This window comes from Thunnus albacares, chromosome 17 (assembly GCF_914725855.1).
Source record: "Thunnus albacares chromosome 17, fThuAlb1.1, whole genome shotgun sequence".
Lineage (NCBI taxonomy): Eukaryota > Metazoa > Chordata > Actinopteri > Scombriformes > Scombridae > Thunnus > Thunnus albacares.
In genome coordinates this window covers 7,585,565-7,601,529 of record NC_058122.1, presented here as the reverse complement: position 1 = coordinate 7,601,529, position 15,965 = coordinate 7,585,565, and the positions used below count along the sequence as shown (strand labels likewise).

At 38.6% G+C, this 15,965-nt stretch overlaps 1 protein-coding gene across 1 annotated transcript; it reads right to left on the bottom strand.

The window, feature by feature from the left end:
- Positions 1-2,576: 2,576 nt before the first annotated feature.
- LOC122966211 (retinal cone rhodopsin-sensitive cGMP 3',5'-cyclic phosphodiesterase subunit gamma-like) lies at positions 2,577-5,387 on the bottom strand. The gene is made up of 3 exons (XM_044330233.1): positions 5,265-5,387; positions 3,554-3,711; positions 2,577-3,438 (listed from the first exon to the last, which is right to left on the bottom strand). Exons 2-3 carry the CDS (start codon positions 3,694-3,696, stop codon positions 3,321-3,323), a joined length of 261 nt encoding a protein of 86 aa, XP_044186168.1. The 5' UTR covers positions 3,697-3,711; positions 5,265-5,387; the 3' UTR covers positions 2,577-3,320.
- Positions 5,388-15,965: the final 10,578 nt, after the last annotated feature.

Here is a 15,965-nt window from a genome sequence, read left to right as displayed (position 1 = left end):
ATCACAGCAACAACATTTTAAAGTGATGGAGTTAGCTGCAGGGAGAGTTTCGTCAAGAATACAGAGTGCTTTCAACTGTTGTGCAAGCCCATATGTAATACCTCAACTCATGCCTGTGCAGGTAGAGCTTATAGGGTGTGTTCGGTTGAATCTCACTCTTCAACTCTAAATACACTCTTATAGTGTAAAACTCACAGGGAGGGAGCTTTATCTTTTCAACTATCAAGCCTGTTTGTTGCAGGAGCATAATGTGTGCAGATGTGGGTGTATTGTACAGTATGTGGCAACGTACAAAAGTACTAAAGCCTCCCTGTTGTGTTACTTAATACCAGAGGAATTCAAACATGTCATCATTTATTTTAAGTGTCTCAAAGCAATCCCATGTTGTTTTCCCGTCACCGTCATTTGGTTAGGCTGAAATGGAAAGCATGGAAACATTTTTCAGTCACTAGGTGCTGATAGCGAGTCTTTATTTTGAAAGAGAAATCATAGCAACCCATGTGTGTGGGAAAAGTTGTTGATGGACAAAGGTGTTGAAGGATGTTGACAGAAGCTATGTGGCAGTGGTTCTCTGGTGAATGTTGCGGTTTAAGATCTTAATTTTTACAACCTATTTCCTTTTTTTGGTCCCTTTTAGCCAAGCTAGCAAAGTTTTCATTTATCCAGTGATATATCAAACAAGTTTCCAAAATTTTCCACTATAAGCCATGTTTCCCACCGTATGAATCATACTGACTTTGGTTATCTCCTGACTTTTCCTGTAGCACCACCCTGAGGCTGACATTTGTGATTTTGAGTGAAATTTCTCACGAGTTGTAATGATATTTGGTAGAGACATTCATATCCCCCTCAGGATGAATTACAACACTATAACTTTGATGATCCCTTCATGTTTCATCTAATGACAGCATCAGATCAAAATGTAGGGAGAGTGGGGTAAGATGAGCCAGTGGATATGTTGACCCACCCCCTGCATCTAGGCAACCGTGCATATGTTTTGTCATGTGACCATAAATTCAGGAAGCAACCATTATGTCTATCTGGCTGTGATGGAGAGAAGCACATTAGAGAAATGATAAGTTGTGTTTTTTTTACATCAAAACCTGTTTTTTGCTTGTGCCAAATTTTCTGCATGTCAGGTACAATGACTGTAATGTCAGTACAAATTTATCCAGGTCTAAAAACATGTATAATACAACTTACACTTTACACTTTACTTCACTTTACACTGAGCCAGTGGTTCAACTTAAAAGATAGGTTCGCAATTTTTCAAGTCTGTCTTAAAACAGTGCCTGTATGAACAGTGAAAGAGGTTTTCCTCGCTGTAATCATTCGTCCTGTTCATACTTGCTGTTAAAAGATCCCCTTCAAATGTGCTTTCAATGTAAGTGATGGGGACCAAAATCCACAGTGTGTCCACACAGTTATTTTGTGCAAAAATGCATTTAAAAGTTTATCTGAAGCTTATCTGAGGCTTCAGCAGTCTGAGTTAGTCATATCAAGTGGATATCTGCCACATTTACATTCTTTTTAGCATCAAATTCCCTCTTTGTGTTTCTTCATAGTGTTTCCCTGTTGAGCTGTGGTGGAAGTATAGTAACAAAAAGAGGGACTTTGGCACTAAAAAGACTGTAACATTGAAAGATATTGACTTCATTTGACCAATTCGAACAGGCAGTGGAGCAACAGAAACAAAGATGGTCTTCACAGAGGAGATGGAGAAGGAGCTTGCAGACCATGTCAAGAAGCTGGCTGACCAGTTCATGGCCTTACTTGGAATTGGCAGAAAGAAACAACACTCCTGTCCCCAACAATTGAAACGAGAAGGGTTTAGCAGGTAGGGTTCGCAGGAAATTACATGAATCAGTAAATCAGCAAAGGCTAACTTATCTCTAAGGTGTCTAGTTTAGGACAGCACCTTGATAGAATGAATTATAGCCTACTTTTTTAGGTCAAGATTGGTTCAATAATTTAATGGCGCATCACCATTTCTCCTGCTGTATGCCTGAAACAACATCTTTGGAAAGAGCTACAGCCTTCAAGGTAGCTGTCAACACCTCTGCATTCAATGAAAATGATTAGGCATCTTTCCCACTGAGTGATGTGCTGAAAAAACCACCTCAACCTTGAAATATAATATATAGGATATATTCATTTTTTGCAAGGGATTATATTATACAGTATCTATAAAACTTAAAAGATCATTTCTTGTGTGATGAAAAAGAACAAAGTTTCTTGTTAGATGACATTTGCATCAGCAATTACCCTGATTTGTTTTGCTTTTTCCAACAAAGAGCCGTGTGGGAGTGTGATGATTTCAGGAAGCCTTAAAATTAGCTGTAATTATTATTATTTGCACTCAGAAAACATTAAGAGAGTTAGAGGTTAGAGGAAAGGTTCAGACTGCTGGATGATGTAGATGGAAAACATTATTGTCTAAAAATGTTCATGTCTCATCTGAAGTTGTAATTAGTGTTATCAAGATGTGTTTTTACTTGAGATTTATACGAAGTCTGACATGTTTTTTGCAGCTTTTATTAGGCGTTCCAGAATAAAACAGAACGAGACAGCATGAGTACTAAAAATAAACACATTTATTGCAACTATCAGGACATACTGGTTCACAGTACATTTTCTGTGGGTTAAGATAGCAGCAAGGAGACAGAGAATAAAGGGAGCGGGAATAAAGGGAGTTCCTTCTCCATGATTATGTGAAAGTGCATTGTAGTTTTCACCAACACAGCATATTCATGCACTCTCCTTGCATCCCTTGGTGTTTACAATAACCTTGTGCACAAGGTCTGAAATACAATGCAAAAAAGAGAAAGGAAGTAAAAAAGGTAAGATGGAAGACAAGGTAAAAAGGTTCAAAACTGAAAACAAAATATTTACATTTTAATAGACAGCTAGAAGCAAATACAAGCTAGTATTAACTAGTGTTTTGCTTGCGTCCATTGCCGTGGATTAGGAGAGGCAAAGGGAAGAGAGGGGAGTCAAAATGGGGAGAGAGGTCAGGAGAGGACTACTGTAGGTGGATGAAAGTAAAGGGAATAAGGTGTGTGGAGTTATGTTTCTCGTCATATCATTTCAAGTATATATACTGCAATCAGTATCATATAATATAATATAAAAATAAGAACATTAGTATACTTTCTGTCCACTCAGTGGAGAAAAGCATGAGGTAGATGACGAGAGGGCATTAGGGGGTTTGCCGGCAGCCTTATCACGGCGTGCCAAGCTGGAGATGGAGAGAAGGCAGGATGGAGAGGATTAGAGAGAGGAGAGGTGCAGGCAGGCAAGGAAGGCAGGAGGCAGCAGGTTTAAATGATGCCGTATTTGGCCAAGTCGCTGAGCTCCATGTCGCCGAAAGCTTCCCATGGGCACACCACTGTGATGTCTGTGCCAAGACCCTCCATTCCGGGGATGTCGTCACCAAAGCTGGAGTAGAGAAAGAGAAAACAAAGAGGTCAGCGGTCATGGTCCTATTTTATGAGCTGATTTGATTGTTTGCATTTGCAGGTCACATTTGAGTATAATAGAAATTTGTTTTTACCCCTTCTGGCCTGGTTTGGGGGCCTTGCTCTTGAATGTACGGGTCTGCCTCTGCTTGAACTTAGGTGGTCCCTTCTTGGGTGTGGTGGGGCCAGTTGATCCACCAGGGGCCAGGGCGCTTCCTGCAGGGGGGCTGGCGTTCATTTCTGCTGAAGATTTCTAGAAGGAAGAAGACATTTCATGAAAATGTGACCTCAGAGATCGTAGCTGGATCTTACAGTTTCCTTTGCCCTCTCCTCTTTCGTCCTTTACCCCTCTCTCCGCTGCCCTCTGCTAATCCTGTTACCCCTCCCTATCCCAGTGCTAATCAGTGGAGATTATGCAGATTAGGTTAAACAGCCAGATTAGCTCTAATCCCACTCTGATCCGCAGTGGACTAATTAGCCTTCTTGAACAACAGGGATGCCATGTGCCATGAGACAATCCTCTATTTTTAACCTCAAACTTTTTCATGAGGTCTTCATCTTACAATCCCAACCAACTGCTGACATTTGAGTTTAGATAATCAAACTTTAAAATACTAATTACTGAATGATTAACTCGCGCAGTAACGCTGTCAGTGAATGCCTACACTCATTTAATCCTGTTCAACACACATCTCTTGAAGTCGTTCAGTGCTGGATCAAAACAGACACAACATGTCATAGAGTTGTTTTCAGCGCATGGGCTCTCTTCGGCGTCATAACAAAATAAATCTGTCCCTGTTGTCTTCATCAACCTGAGTTTAAGCAGTATCCACCTTGAGCTCTAATGTCTCATCCCCCTTCCTCTGACGGCTGACACTGGTAATCCTGTTAAGGCAATTTGACAGAGGTGGAAAACATCCCAGTAGAGCACGTTATGTAACTCAAAGATATGCGCTATCTGCATCAGCGACAGCAGATCTACATGGTGTGTGGATATGATCTCAGAGACTCTCCTCCTGCTCTCATATGTAGGGAGCTGGGAAGGGAAGGAAAGGGAAGCTGCTCCAGAGCTGCTCTGTAGAGATGCTGCTCAGCACGTTATTAGCCGTACCATCTGTTGCTGTGACTGTTCCCCTTAAAGTCAATCCTCTTTACACTGCTTTACTCACACCTGTTCTCCTCTTTAAATTTCTATTCATGTCTTCTAGTAAGACTCTTTCTTCGTTTGTTTTTTGAACTATTTCATTACTTTTGTATGAGCCTATACATTGGTTTTTTTTTAGGAAATTCCTGCATAGTTTACTTTAACCACATCTGCACTTCAACATTCAAGTTTCAGATATTTGAATTGCAACATAAAACCACTTTGCTAGAGAAATGTCATAGTTTTTTTCAGTTATTCCTCTCCTTTTCTTTTTTCACTTGATGGTCACTACTGTACTTTCATAAATCAAGATTGTGTAGAAACTCCTTTCTCGTGTCATTCATGCTGTTTCTTATATTAGTTTACAGTTTTAGTGAGAAAGGCACAATTGCAGAGCTGAATTAAAGCTATCATCATCATCAAAGTCAAAGTCATCCCCATCTGAATTGTTGCATCCTCTGTCAATTATCAACTAGTTCAGTGTTGACTCTGACTCTCTTTATCTATAACCAATCCACAAGTAGTTATAATTACCAATTCATGATCAACATTATAAAAATGTAGTAGCAGTAGCTGTAGTAACTGTAAATTCCATTAGTTTCATTAATAAATCCAGAAGAGTTATTAAGCTAAGTAGTCGCAGCAGTAGAGTTTATTCTCACCTGTTGTCAGATATCCCAAGAGGCTGCAGATCTCAGCTGCTTCTCTTCTCTTTCTTCTTCTCGTTGAGGTTGCGATGTTGTTGTGTCTGTGTTGTGCTTTTATATCCTGATCTCTAATCCCTACATCCTCCTCTTTCCAGTCATGTGGTCACTGGAAAAGGTCAGCCAAACTTCTCCACCAGGCCAGCATCTCCCCCCCCCACCACCACCCACCGTCTCCTCGTTTGCCCCATCTGCTGCTGCCCTCCCTACCTGCCAAAGCAGGGACGTGTTGCGGCCAACTGGGTAGACAGTGTCAAAGATCAATCTGAAAGGATTTTATCAGGCTTATCCCTCTAAACCTCAGCACGCCTGTATTTAGCATTGTCATGAGAGGACAACCCGCTGGTCGCGTTTCATGTCCATGTGAGTTGCTGGGTTTACATGTGGGATGTTGTTCACTTCTTTTGTTGACAGAAATTACATTATTTCAACAATATTGCAAACATCCATTGAGAAACATTATTACATTTGTGAAATGTGAAATATAGTTTCATGTGAATTTGATAAAAAAAAGAACCTCAGTACCACTGATTTTTATAATTGGAACTGGATTGCGTTGCATTTGTAGCCTCAAAACTAAGGCAATTTCAAACATCACATTTTTGCGTTCACTTTTATTTTTGAATTAATCTCATTTTCCATGGATGTCCTCCAAATTAATTTAATTTAGCCTTACAGCATGGGTTTGACACCCTCACAGTGACAGAGATACAGACAGTGCGGGAGGGCCAGTGGTAAGAAAACACCGCTCACATGCAGTATGTAGAAAGTCAGCTGGACTTGGTGTTTGGTCTTGACTATGTTTTGCTATGTTTCAGTCTTCAAACGGAACAAACAGCAGGTCCAGTTGCCTTCGACTTCATGTTTCCACATAGTTCTACTATATAGTGCTTCCCCCTTGGACCTGGTGACTGAGAATCATCATATACGAGTATTTATAGTTTTGTAGCCAGTGTTTAAGCAACAAAAGAGGTAAAATGGCTTTAGGCTTTAGGACAATATTAAAATGTGCCTTGCAGGAGCTTCACCTGTCATCATTTTCATCATTTACATGAAATCCTACATGAGGAAAACAATCAAATAACAACCTCAGAACTCTTTATCTAAACTAGTGTCAGACTAATGACATAAGGTTTAGTCTTCATGATTTGGCCTGTGTGCGTGGAAAGCGTTGATCTAAATGGAGGATCCTGGATTAGCCTGTTTGGAAGTGTGTCACTCTATAGGATCTATATGCAGTTTTTATCTTATATATGCAGTATATGTTCTTTTTCAGATATATTTTACACCTTTTCAAGGGAGACTAAGCCAAGATGACAAACACTTCAAACTACAGACATACTGTATATGCTGCTAGAGCTAAAACATGAAAGTGATGATGAATGAACTTACAAAAATAGGTAACCAAATTAACAATTTATTTAGCATTAATATCAATAAATAAGCTGTAATTATTAATTACAATTATTAAAGATTTACCCAGACTATCTTATATATTCTCTTAATATATTCTCTACAACTGATTAATTCATGTAAAAATGGAAGCAAGGGCCATAAGTGTGAACTAGTTATCTATGTTTTTAGAGCAATAATGAAATGAAGGCAGCCTCTTGGAATGAAAAGCTATATATCTTTTGCAAAAGTGACTGAATTACTAATTATTTCACATGTTGGTTTGGAATCGGGGTTAATCATATCCTGTGCGTTGAGGTTGCTGAGGTTTCGAGGGCAATTTTTAAGAGGTCGGGCTTCTGTCCTTAAAAGAGGACAGGAAAATGTCTAAGCCTCTTTAACAGTATGTAGGGTGGACATAGGAAGGAGCTGGCCTCTTTAACAACACAGACTGCAATACAGCTATATGTGAAATGTAATCTCTGGATTCTCAGTCTAGACAGGTTGGGAACCACTGTGAGCACCGGGCATGTATAATCGTCATCATATCACAAATCTGCGAGTGCTGGAAATATCAAGACATCTGATGTGTGTGTAGTGCAAGCATGTCAGTAAAAATGCAGACAGTGAAGTATGACGCAGACTTTTGACACTGTGTCAAATCAGTCAGGTCAGTTTTCTCATCAATTCATGGTGTGTGTGCTCTGCGTGATGGGAACTTTCCAGAAATGCTGCTGTAAGCACAGGTAATTCATCTAAGCCTGTTTATCTGTGGCCTCTTCCTCTTTAAATTATGCAGGAACATCATTACTCCTTTATTGAAGGTGATAACAAATAACTGGGCTGACCTGTGCAGGAACCCTGTGCAGTGTTGACATCTCTAGATTGTAGGTCAATGTGTCAATCTTCGAGCCGACCCTTCCTCTGTCTGCACACAAACACGCTAATACTTAGGCTGCTAATTAGATTAACGAAGGGACGTATTGAAAAATAGCACCAGGGCAGCAATATGACGCACTGTATGTACAGTATGTGTGTGTGTGTGTGCGTAATAAGTTTAACTTGTCAAATTAACAGTGTGTAAAAAGTTGGACGTCGACAGACAAATCTGTTCTTTCATGAACCTTATGAATTCCAGTGTGTGTGCACAGAGGAAACCATTTATGTCCCAGCTCTCTGCCCTGAGAAGCAGCATATATATACAGTGCAGGCATACATACAGTATGATCTGTGGCATGTATGGAGGTTTGCTTCCCACCCCTTTAAACAGCTCAACTAGACCATGAGTGACTATTCATGGCACATGAACACACTACTTTTTTTTTAATCAAAAGGGTCCAGACAGGACTAAACCACAGTCTCTACTGTCACTTGGGACTCAGAACTCATGCTTTATGTCCAAAACTAATTTATATGTTTAAATATGTTCTAACCTTATTTAAAAAGACAGTCTGGGACATCTCCCCAAAAATAGGAAAATGTGACCATAAGCACAAACTGTTTGAAGTATTTTTTTTTAAAGGCACTAAACACATTAACATTTTATTCACTCAGCTTCCAGTCAGCTCTCTATTAGACTTTACTCTTCTCTGCATACACTGAGGCTGAAATATTAACTGTATTCCCAGCTGTTTTGGATGGCCAAATAATGACTTCCTATAGTGTGGTCTGATTTTTGTGGTTATAGTAGAGTAGAGGAAATGGTCTTAATAACTCTACTAAACGAGATAATTCAATTTAATTCATGTATATTCTAAGCACTCATATTTCTGCAAAAACACGGTGAAAGGCACGACTTCCACCAGAAGCAGTGTATTTAGACAGAGAAAATAAGATTGTTTGGGGAACAGCATATGAATCAAAGAAGTGATTTTAATGGAAGTTTTGATACCTTTTCCGACGCGAAAACCTGTCAAATCTTCAAAGGATGATCGATTGATGCCGTAAAGATAGAGTTCAGCTTAAATACAATTTTAAATATGCATAGCTATGATGTAAGTTATAATGTTGCTAATGAACCACACACACCCTAACATGTCATAACATGTCTGCCCCATATGAAAAGGGGCAAAGAGCTCAGACTGTCTGGTTTACTGGTGAATATGAGGTCACATAGTGGTGGACCAGTATTGGTGTTGACAGTAGAGCGTGTTCAGAGCGACCCACAGCACATCATGTACAGCCTCATTCCTAATGGATACTTCCTAATCCCATTTGAACACTGGCTGACCCGAGGAATTGACAACAATACTGACCTCTGACTTTAGTTCTGCACACTCATGCATACAAGTGACACAAACATCTCTTCTTCTTGTGAAGTTTTTTAAAGCATCTCTGTATTTGTTTTTACTTATCATTGCGTCACCATGTCTGGTATTCTACTTGATCTGCCTGATCTGTTTTGTTTTTTCCATTTGCTGTGACCTTGACGCTGGTATCTTCTATTTATTCTATTTTATATTGTGTACCTTGTTGTTTTCCTGATCTATATCAAGTGCCACTTCTTTTACATCTCTTCATTCAGAAGCACTTTTCAGATGTGCTACATAGATATATTATTCATAAAGAAATGACTGTTGTTTTTGTTGCTGCATTCAAATTAGATATTAAAATCTGAACATCCCTGCTTTGTATTTTACATAAGCCATTTTAACTCCCGTTCAGTCAGTATACAGAACTCTCCTCTCCCTTTAGAAATGAAATTCCATGGCACAGCTTACAGAAATTCATTTCAAATGCAACTAATGACTTTTCACATTCATGCAAACATATTCTGCATTTCCATTTCCTATCTTCCACGCTCCTTTAAGCTTTGAAGTGCAAAATCCCTTCAGTTTTAGCCTAAATCTTTACTTTCATGGCAACTAGCTAATTTTTTTTTATGTGGATTTGCCTGTAGTAAATATATTCATCTTCTTTCTATTTGATTAACAGCATTTTTTTTGTATATAGTGTATATTTCCAATTCCATATTCCAATTTCCGAGTATCTTTCTGCTCATAAAGAAGCATTTAGATAATATTTTTGTGTCTTCATATAGTGTTGATTTGTTAGCATATTGACTGATGTACTGTTTCACAAATCTTTGCTGTTGTTTTACCAGCTCGCCTTGCAAAATGGTTAAAGTTATCATTGTCACCTTCTCTATGTTGACTGTTGAGGCCATTTTCAGCAAACATCAACACATTTTTATTGCAGTAATAAACTGATGATTTGTCTTTTTCATTGTTCATTGCCTAAATCTTTTTCTGACTTTGCTTTTCTTCCAGGCAAGCTGTGGATTTTCCTTTGTGTGTCAGTATTATGTAAGACTTTAAGAAGCCAGCGAGCTGGACTAATTGACACTGGGTTGAATTCTGTGAACAGCAGATTGACCTGAATCTCATTTCGTAGGCTTACGATGTTTGTTGTCATGAGACGTTTCTTAAAACATTTTCAGGAGCTGTTTGAGCCTGGTGTTCCTCCTTTGCAGAGCATCGTTTTTTATTTTCATTCCTTCCATGATTTTATTTCTTTCATAGAATTTGTCAGATTAGAATCAAAATTTTCAGATTACAGCTTTATCAAGCTATTATTTTAAATGGCAAAACTCCCTTTCAGTCCTTCTCTTTGTCACTCATACGATTTTTGATAAAGTCCATTATTATGAATACATGAAGAGCTATATTTCCACATAGGAAAGAAATGAGCTCTTAGTAAGTCAATGCTGAGCCTTCACCTGAGCAAAGGATTTCAATATAATTTCTGCTCTGAGGTGTCATGTCGAGACACAAATGTCTCATCCATCAATACACTGAAACTAAAATTTGTTGCAGTCTCCTATTCACTGAGGGAGTTGTCATAGCAAGGTTCCCCCTGCCATAAATCCTGTTATTTTTCACCTCACAGACTGAGGCAAGCTGTGTGCAGCAGCAAGCATGTGGGTGTGCAATTATTAATATGCCATATTTCATTTGAGGCAAGAATGAAAACAATGTTCAAAGGAAGGAAGGCAGTGGACAACTTATCTGTTCTGCAGCCATAATGGCAAAGTCTGAATACAAAACAGGAGAATAAACATTGATTGTTTGCAAAAAATGTAAAGATTTCCTGTCTGTGTAGGCCATATGAGTGAGATCTGACACAGAGAATGACTGGTTTCAATCTTCATGAAGGCAAAGAATATTAATGGCTGAAGTTGAACACGGATACATCAACTTTAAGAAGTGTAGAGAGGCGGGGAGCACAGTGGAGAAAACAGATGCAGATGTGACCTTTGCTCTGATGTTAGATGAATCAGAAATTATAGACAGAATAGAGAAATAGCAGCGATGTGGATAGTTTTCTTTCTCTTTCTTTTTAAACAGAGGTACCTTGCAAAGTGGAGGAAAATCACTAAGTACATTTACTCAAGTACTGTACTTATGTACAATGCTTGAAGTACTTGTACTTTACTTGAGTACTTCCATTTCGTACCACTTTATACTTCCACTCCACTAATTTTCAGAGGGAAATATTGTACTTTCTACTCCACTACATTTATTTTAAACTTATTTGACTTAGAAACTACATTCAAATCAAAGGCAATTACTATAGGGAACCATATATAAAATTAAATCTAAAGAGAAGGCGAAAGTCTCTGTGTGCTCAGTTAAGAAATGGTGCTTTACTTCTGGCAATTGAGGTAGGCAGATATAAAGGTATTTCTGAGGAGCATCATTTCTGTGTTTTTTGTGATCTTGTTGTTGTTGAGGATGAATTTCATTTTGTATTTCAGTGTCCTTTGTACAGTGACTTGAGGAACTGTTTGTTTGAAAAGATTCAATTGAAAATCCTGACTTGTCCTGGTTGTCTGAAGCTGATATGTTGAGGTAACTTTTTAATATGGAAATTTTTGCTCTAGCAAGATTTACAGGAGAGGCTTGGCTGCTGAGACAGAGAACACTGTATCCATTATAACAGGACATTTCTTCCATGTAGACTAAATGTTCCGAAATGTTCCCTTTTTGAATTTGTGGAACTGTACATCATGATCTGTCATGTGGCCATCCTGGTTATTATTGTCTAGTGTCTTGTAAGCCACCAGTGGTTTCCAACCTTTTTGGTTTTTGACATCTCACAAAAAGCAGTGTGTAGTCAGGGTCACATTTCAGAAGTCTATGAGTTGTAACAGCTCCACCAAATAGTTTTTTTCCCTCTAAACTTCTCACATAGTTTCACTTCAATAAATGTTCAAATGATCCAATATTTCACCAAAAATCATCAAAGATTAGAGAAAAAGTCCAAAAACTGGAAACAGATTTGTTTATCAGAACCCCTGAGATTTACACTACTTTAGTTATTTACTTTAGACTACAGCCCACAAATTACAGTGTAATTATTCAGTATATATAGAGTATCAATAAAATAAGATAAGAAAATTATACAGAAAAGGTAAAGTAACAAGGGCACGGCACCTTTGTGTTTAGAAGGGACTTAGAAATAGATTACACTGTAAGTATTTTTAAAATAATTACAGGGTATTATCAACAGGTAAACAGAGTACTTCTTATTGTAATTATAGTTTTTTCATAGTTTTAATAACATTTATTTGATTTATTTTTACATTATAGTTGTTGCTGGGGAACAAAACATTAGGCTAAGTCTGGGAAGAAGGAGGCCTTTATAACTATATAATAGTTATGTTTATGTTTTTGAAATTTGATGAAATCCTTGGAAATAGGCATTGAAAGTGTAATCTCTCATATTACAGTTTAAGTTGGGAGAATGCAGGCTATAAATAAATTGAATTTCATATTTTCTTTTTTGCAGTAATGGTGTGCATGCACAGATGTGTTGTTATATAATGTAACAAATCAATTTTTTCACAACAGACAGTAGTTTCACATTTATAACTACACTTTGCCTACGTGCTATCTGAGAAAGCAAGTAGCTTACTCCACCTGACCACAAATGCTGGTCAAGTGAAAACAGAGGAATTCAGTCTGGCAGATAACAAAATATTAAACAGTGAACAAATTAAAGTTGCTGGTGTAGAACAGGCAGAAAAACCTTGCTACGGATAAAATTCCCTGCACACAAACTGCAAACCAGTTTACAAAAACATGAGACAGAGGAGGGCTCGGAAAGTGAAGAGAGATCAGACAGGGTGAGGTGGATGACCACAGAGAATCCAGGAAAGTTTCAGAAAGATAAACTAACAGAGAGCAAAGCGGAAAGCAATGCATACCCTGCCCTCCTCTTTGTTTAAAGAGGATTCAGAAATCAGAGCAGGAAGGAAGATAGTTGGAGGAGTGGACAGATATATGGTCTTAACAAATATCAAAACCTGTTTGAATAAATGCTGTCTTCCTCCAGCTCACTTAAATAGCTTATCTTGCTGCAATGAATCCATGATGAAACAATGTTTTTTTTTTCCCCAAAGAGCATCCAATGATTTCATCAATCAACTCAGCTCCCTTTGCATTTTTTTTAGGATTTAACCCCATAAAGAATGAGTGTTATTTCATCTGCTTTCTTAGACACATACATAAGACCCCATTTATGTGCAATGCTGAGAATGGTACGCATGGTACATCTTCACCATGAGGTGTCAGAATCAAAAAGGGCCCAAATTTGTTCTGAACCCTGCAGAAAGATAATCACGTCATGGACTGAAAATACACTTGACCTGACATGGGAAGCATTTGTTTTTTTTCATCCTCCTGAAAAGCAAAAAGCTCTCCCTTCACACTTTGGGATGCCCACGTAGTGATAGAAGTCGAGCCAACTACACGGAGTGGGTGTAGAGCAACAGCAAAAGGTCCAGAAAGACAGAGAGCTCAGGAGAATAAAACAGTGAAAGTGAGGTACAGTAGATTTGAAAGGGGAGGGGCAGGTAGGAGCTGGAGCTGTAATCTGGGCTTTAAGGCTTCCATTGGTATTAAGGGAGGACACTTATTAGATTGGAGCGGTGAGCGGTTTCTCCTCAGAGGGAGAGACTAATTGGATATCACCAAATCAGAGAGCCTGACGTTGTCATGGCACAGGACAGCATAGCGGAGGTGGATGACGCTCATCCAGGCTCGAAAGCAATGGAAAAACCATTACCACCAATTAATGGAGGCTGATGACACTAATGCAACCCAGAAACAGAAATACACAATACCATACACACATGCACACATAATACACACTCATATAGGCTCGTACAGTACAGTCATGTCAGTAAACACACATTCTACCGAGGGAGAATTTACATGTTGAGGGATTAATGTGTCTCTGTGTGTTGGTATGCATAACACATCAGGAGAATGATTGCTTTCACTGTAATTAGATTCCTCACTGCCTGCATATCATATCACACAAATCTCAAGCAGAGTTGCAACACTGCCTGCAAATCAGGCCACCACACTGCTAGAAAAATTGTGAGGCAGCCAAAAGAAATAGCAGAGGTGGGTGCAAAAGGGCGAGACAGATAGAGAATGGGTTTAGAGTGTCTGTATGGAGGGGGGAAAAAAAAGAGATGAAAGATTGAAGAAAGAGAGTGAGTGGAATGAAGGAGAAATGAGAAAGCGAAATGTTATTCAGTGTAGCAAGTGCTCAGAGGCGTCCCTCAGAGTCTTTGCGCACTAGCATGATAAAACACAGTCGCACTGAGGGGAAAGTAGTCCTTTGAGTTGATGTGATGTGATTTTACATTCAGCAGTGTCACGCATGCAGTCATGTGTCATTCTCATATCATACACAGTGTGACTGGAGCTTTCCTGCAACTCTCTGCATCTCCGCTCCCTTTAATTTTACATTGTACACATGTTTCCTGTGTTTTCTGTTTGCCTACAGGCCTCATAAATATTGCATTCATTGCTGGATTGGAATGAAAAGGAATGATTAAAAAAATGTTTAATTTCCAACAGCCACATATTTACTGGATAAAAAATAAGCAGGAAAAAAATAATGAGTAAGATGATATTCTAGGTCTGTTTCATTACTGGACTGTCAATGCCGTATATGTTTAGCATGAACACTAATTAAGTAGGATAATTGCTTATTTTTCCTGCTACACATCCGAAGAGCTTTTAACATCATGCACGCATTTGGATGGCTTACAGTGCCTGTTTTTGCCACATCACTTGATATACCACTAATGAGATCAATTTATATGTTTTGTCTTCAACTGAAGCCCATAAATTCACAATCTGTTCAGCTTCATTATTTACTTGTGCGTGTATATGTGAAGGCAGGATTCAACCTTGGCTAGCTAAACATCCCATTTCCAGCCCACAGCACAGTAATGTACTCATTAATACTTAACAGAGTCTGTAACAATTGCTGTGATTGCTGCTTTTAGGCAATCATTAAAACCCAGCAAGCCGAGGAATATACATTATAGATCCTATAAGTTGTGAGTGGCTGTGTGATAATAAATTCTACACCATGCAGAGCATTTTAAAACAGGAAAGAAACAGGCAAGAAAACAAACTCAGTGACTTCAGAGAGCACACTTGGACTCATATCCCTGAAGGTGTTTCTTCATCTCAACAAAAGGATCTGCTTTGCACAACACAATGCTAGATATGAAATGGAGACTTTATCAAACCTACTTGAGCTAATTCCCCTTGTGGATTACGCAATTGAGAAATAAAAGTATTTTTCTATCTGAAAACCTGATATTAACCAGCAGCCACACTACACCTCTGACAGCATTGCAGTGATATGACCTGAAAGCTAACAGCATGCTTTGTTCACAAAGACAATGCTAACATGCTGATGTTAAGCAGGTATAGTGTTTACCATGGTAACCATTGTAGCTTAGTATGCTAACACTTGCTAATTAGCACTAAACACATAGTGCAACTGAGGCTGTTAGGAATTTCATTAGTTTTGTAGATATTTCATCATAAATCAAAGTATTGGACAAATAGAAACTTTGACTTGATGACAGCACTAGATAAAGATAGAGAATTTAGGGGATCACCAAAATTATAAACATTCATCCTTAGGGGAAGATGAATATCAGTTCCAAATTTCTGGGCAATCCATTGAATAGTTGGAAAGTCAGGGATCACCAAAGTCATTAGGGTTCATCCTCTGGGAAGGATGGATATCTACCAATTCACATGGCAATACATCCAACAGTGGTCAAGACATGTCACTAAAAACACAAAAATCTCAACTTCATGGTGTCACTATAGGGAAAATCAGGCGATCACCAAATTCAATAAGCATCACCCTCCAATGATCATGAATGTCCGTACAGAATTTCATGGCAATCCATTCAATAATTGTTGAGATATTTCTGAAAGCCCT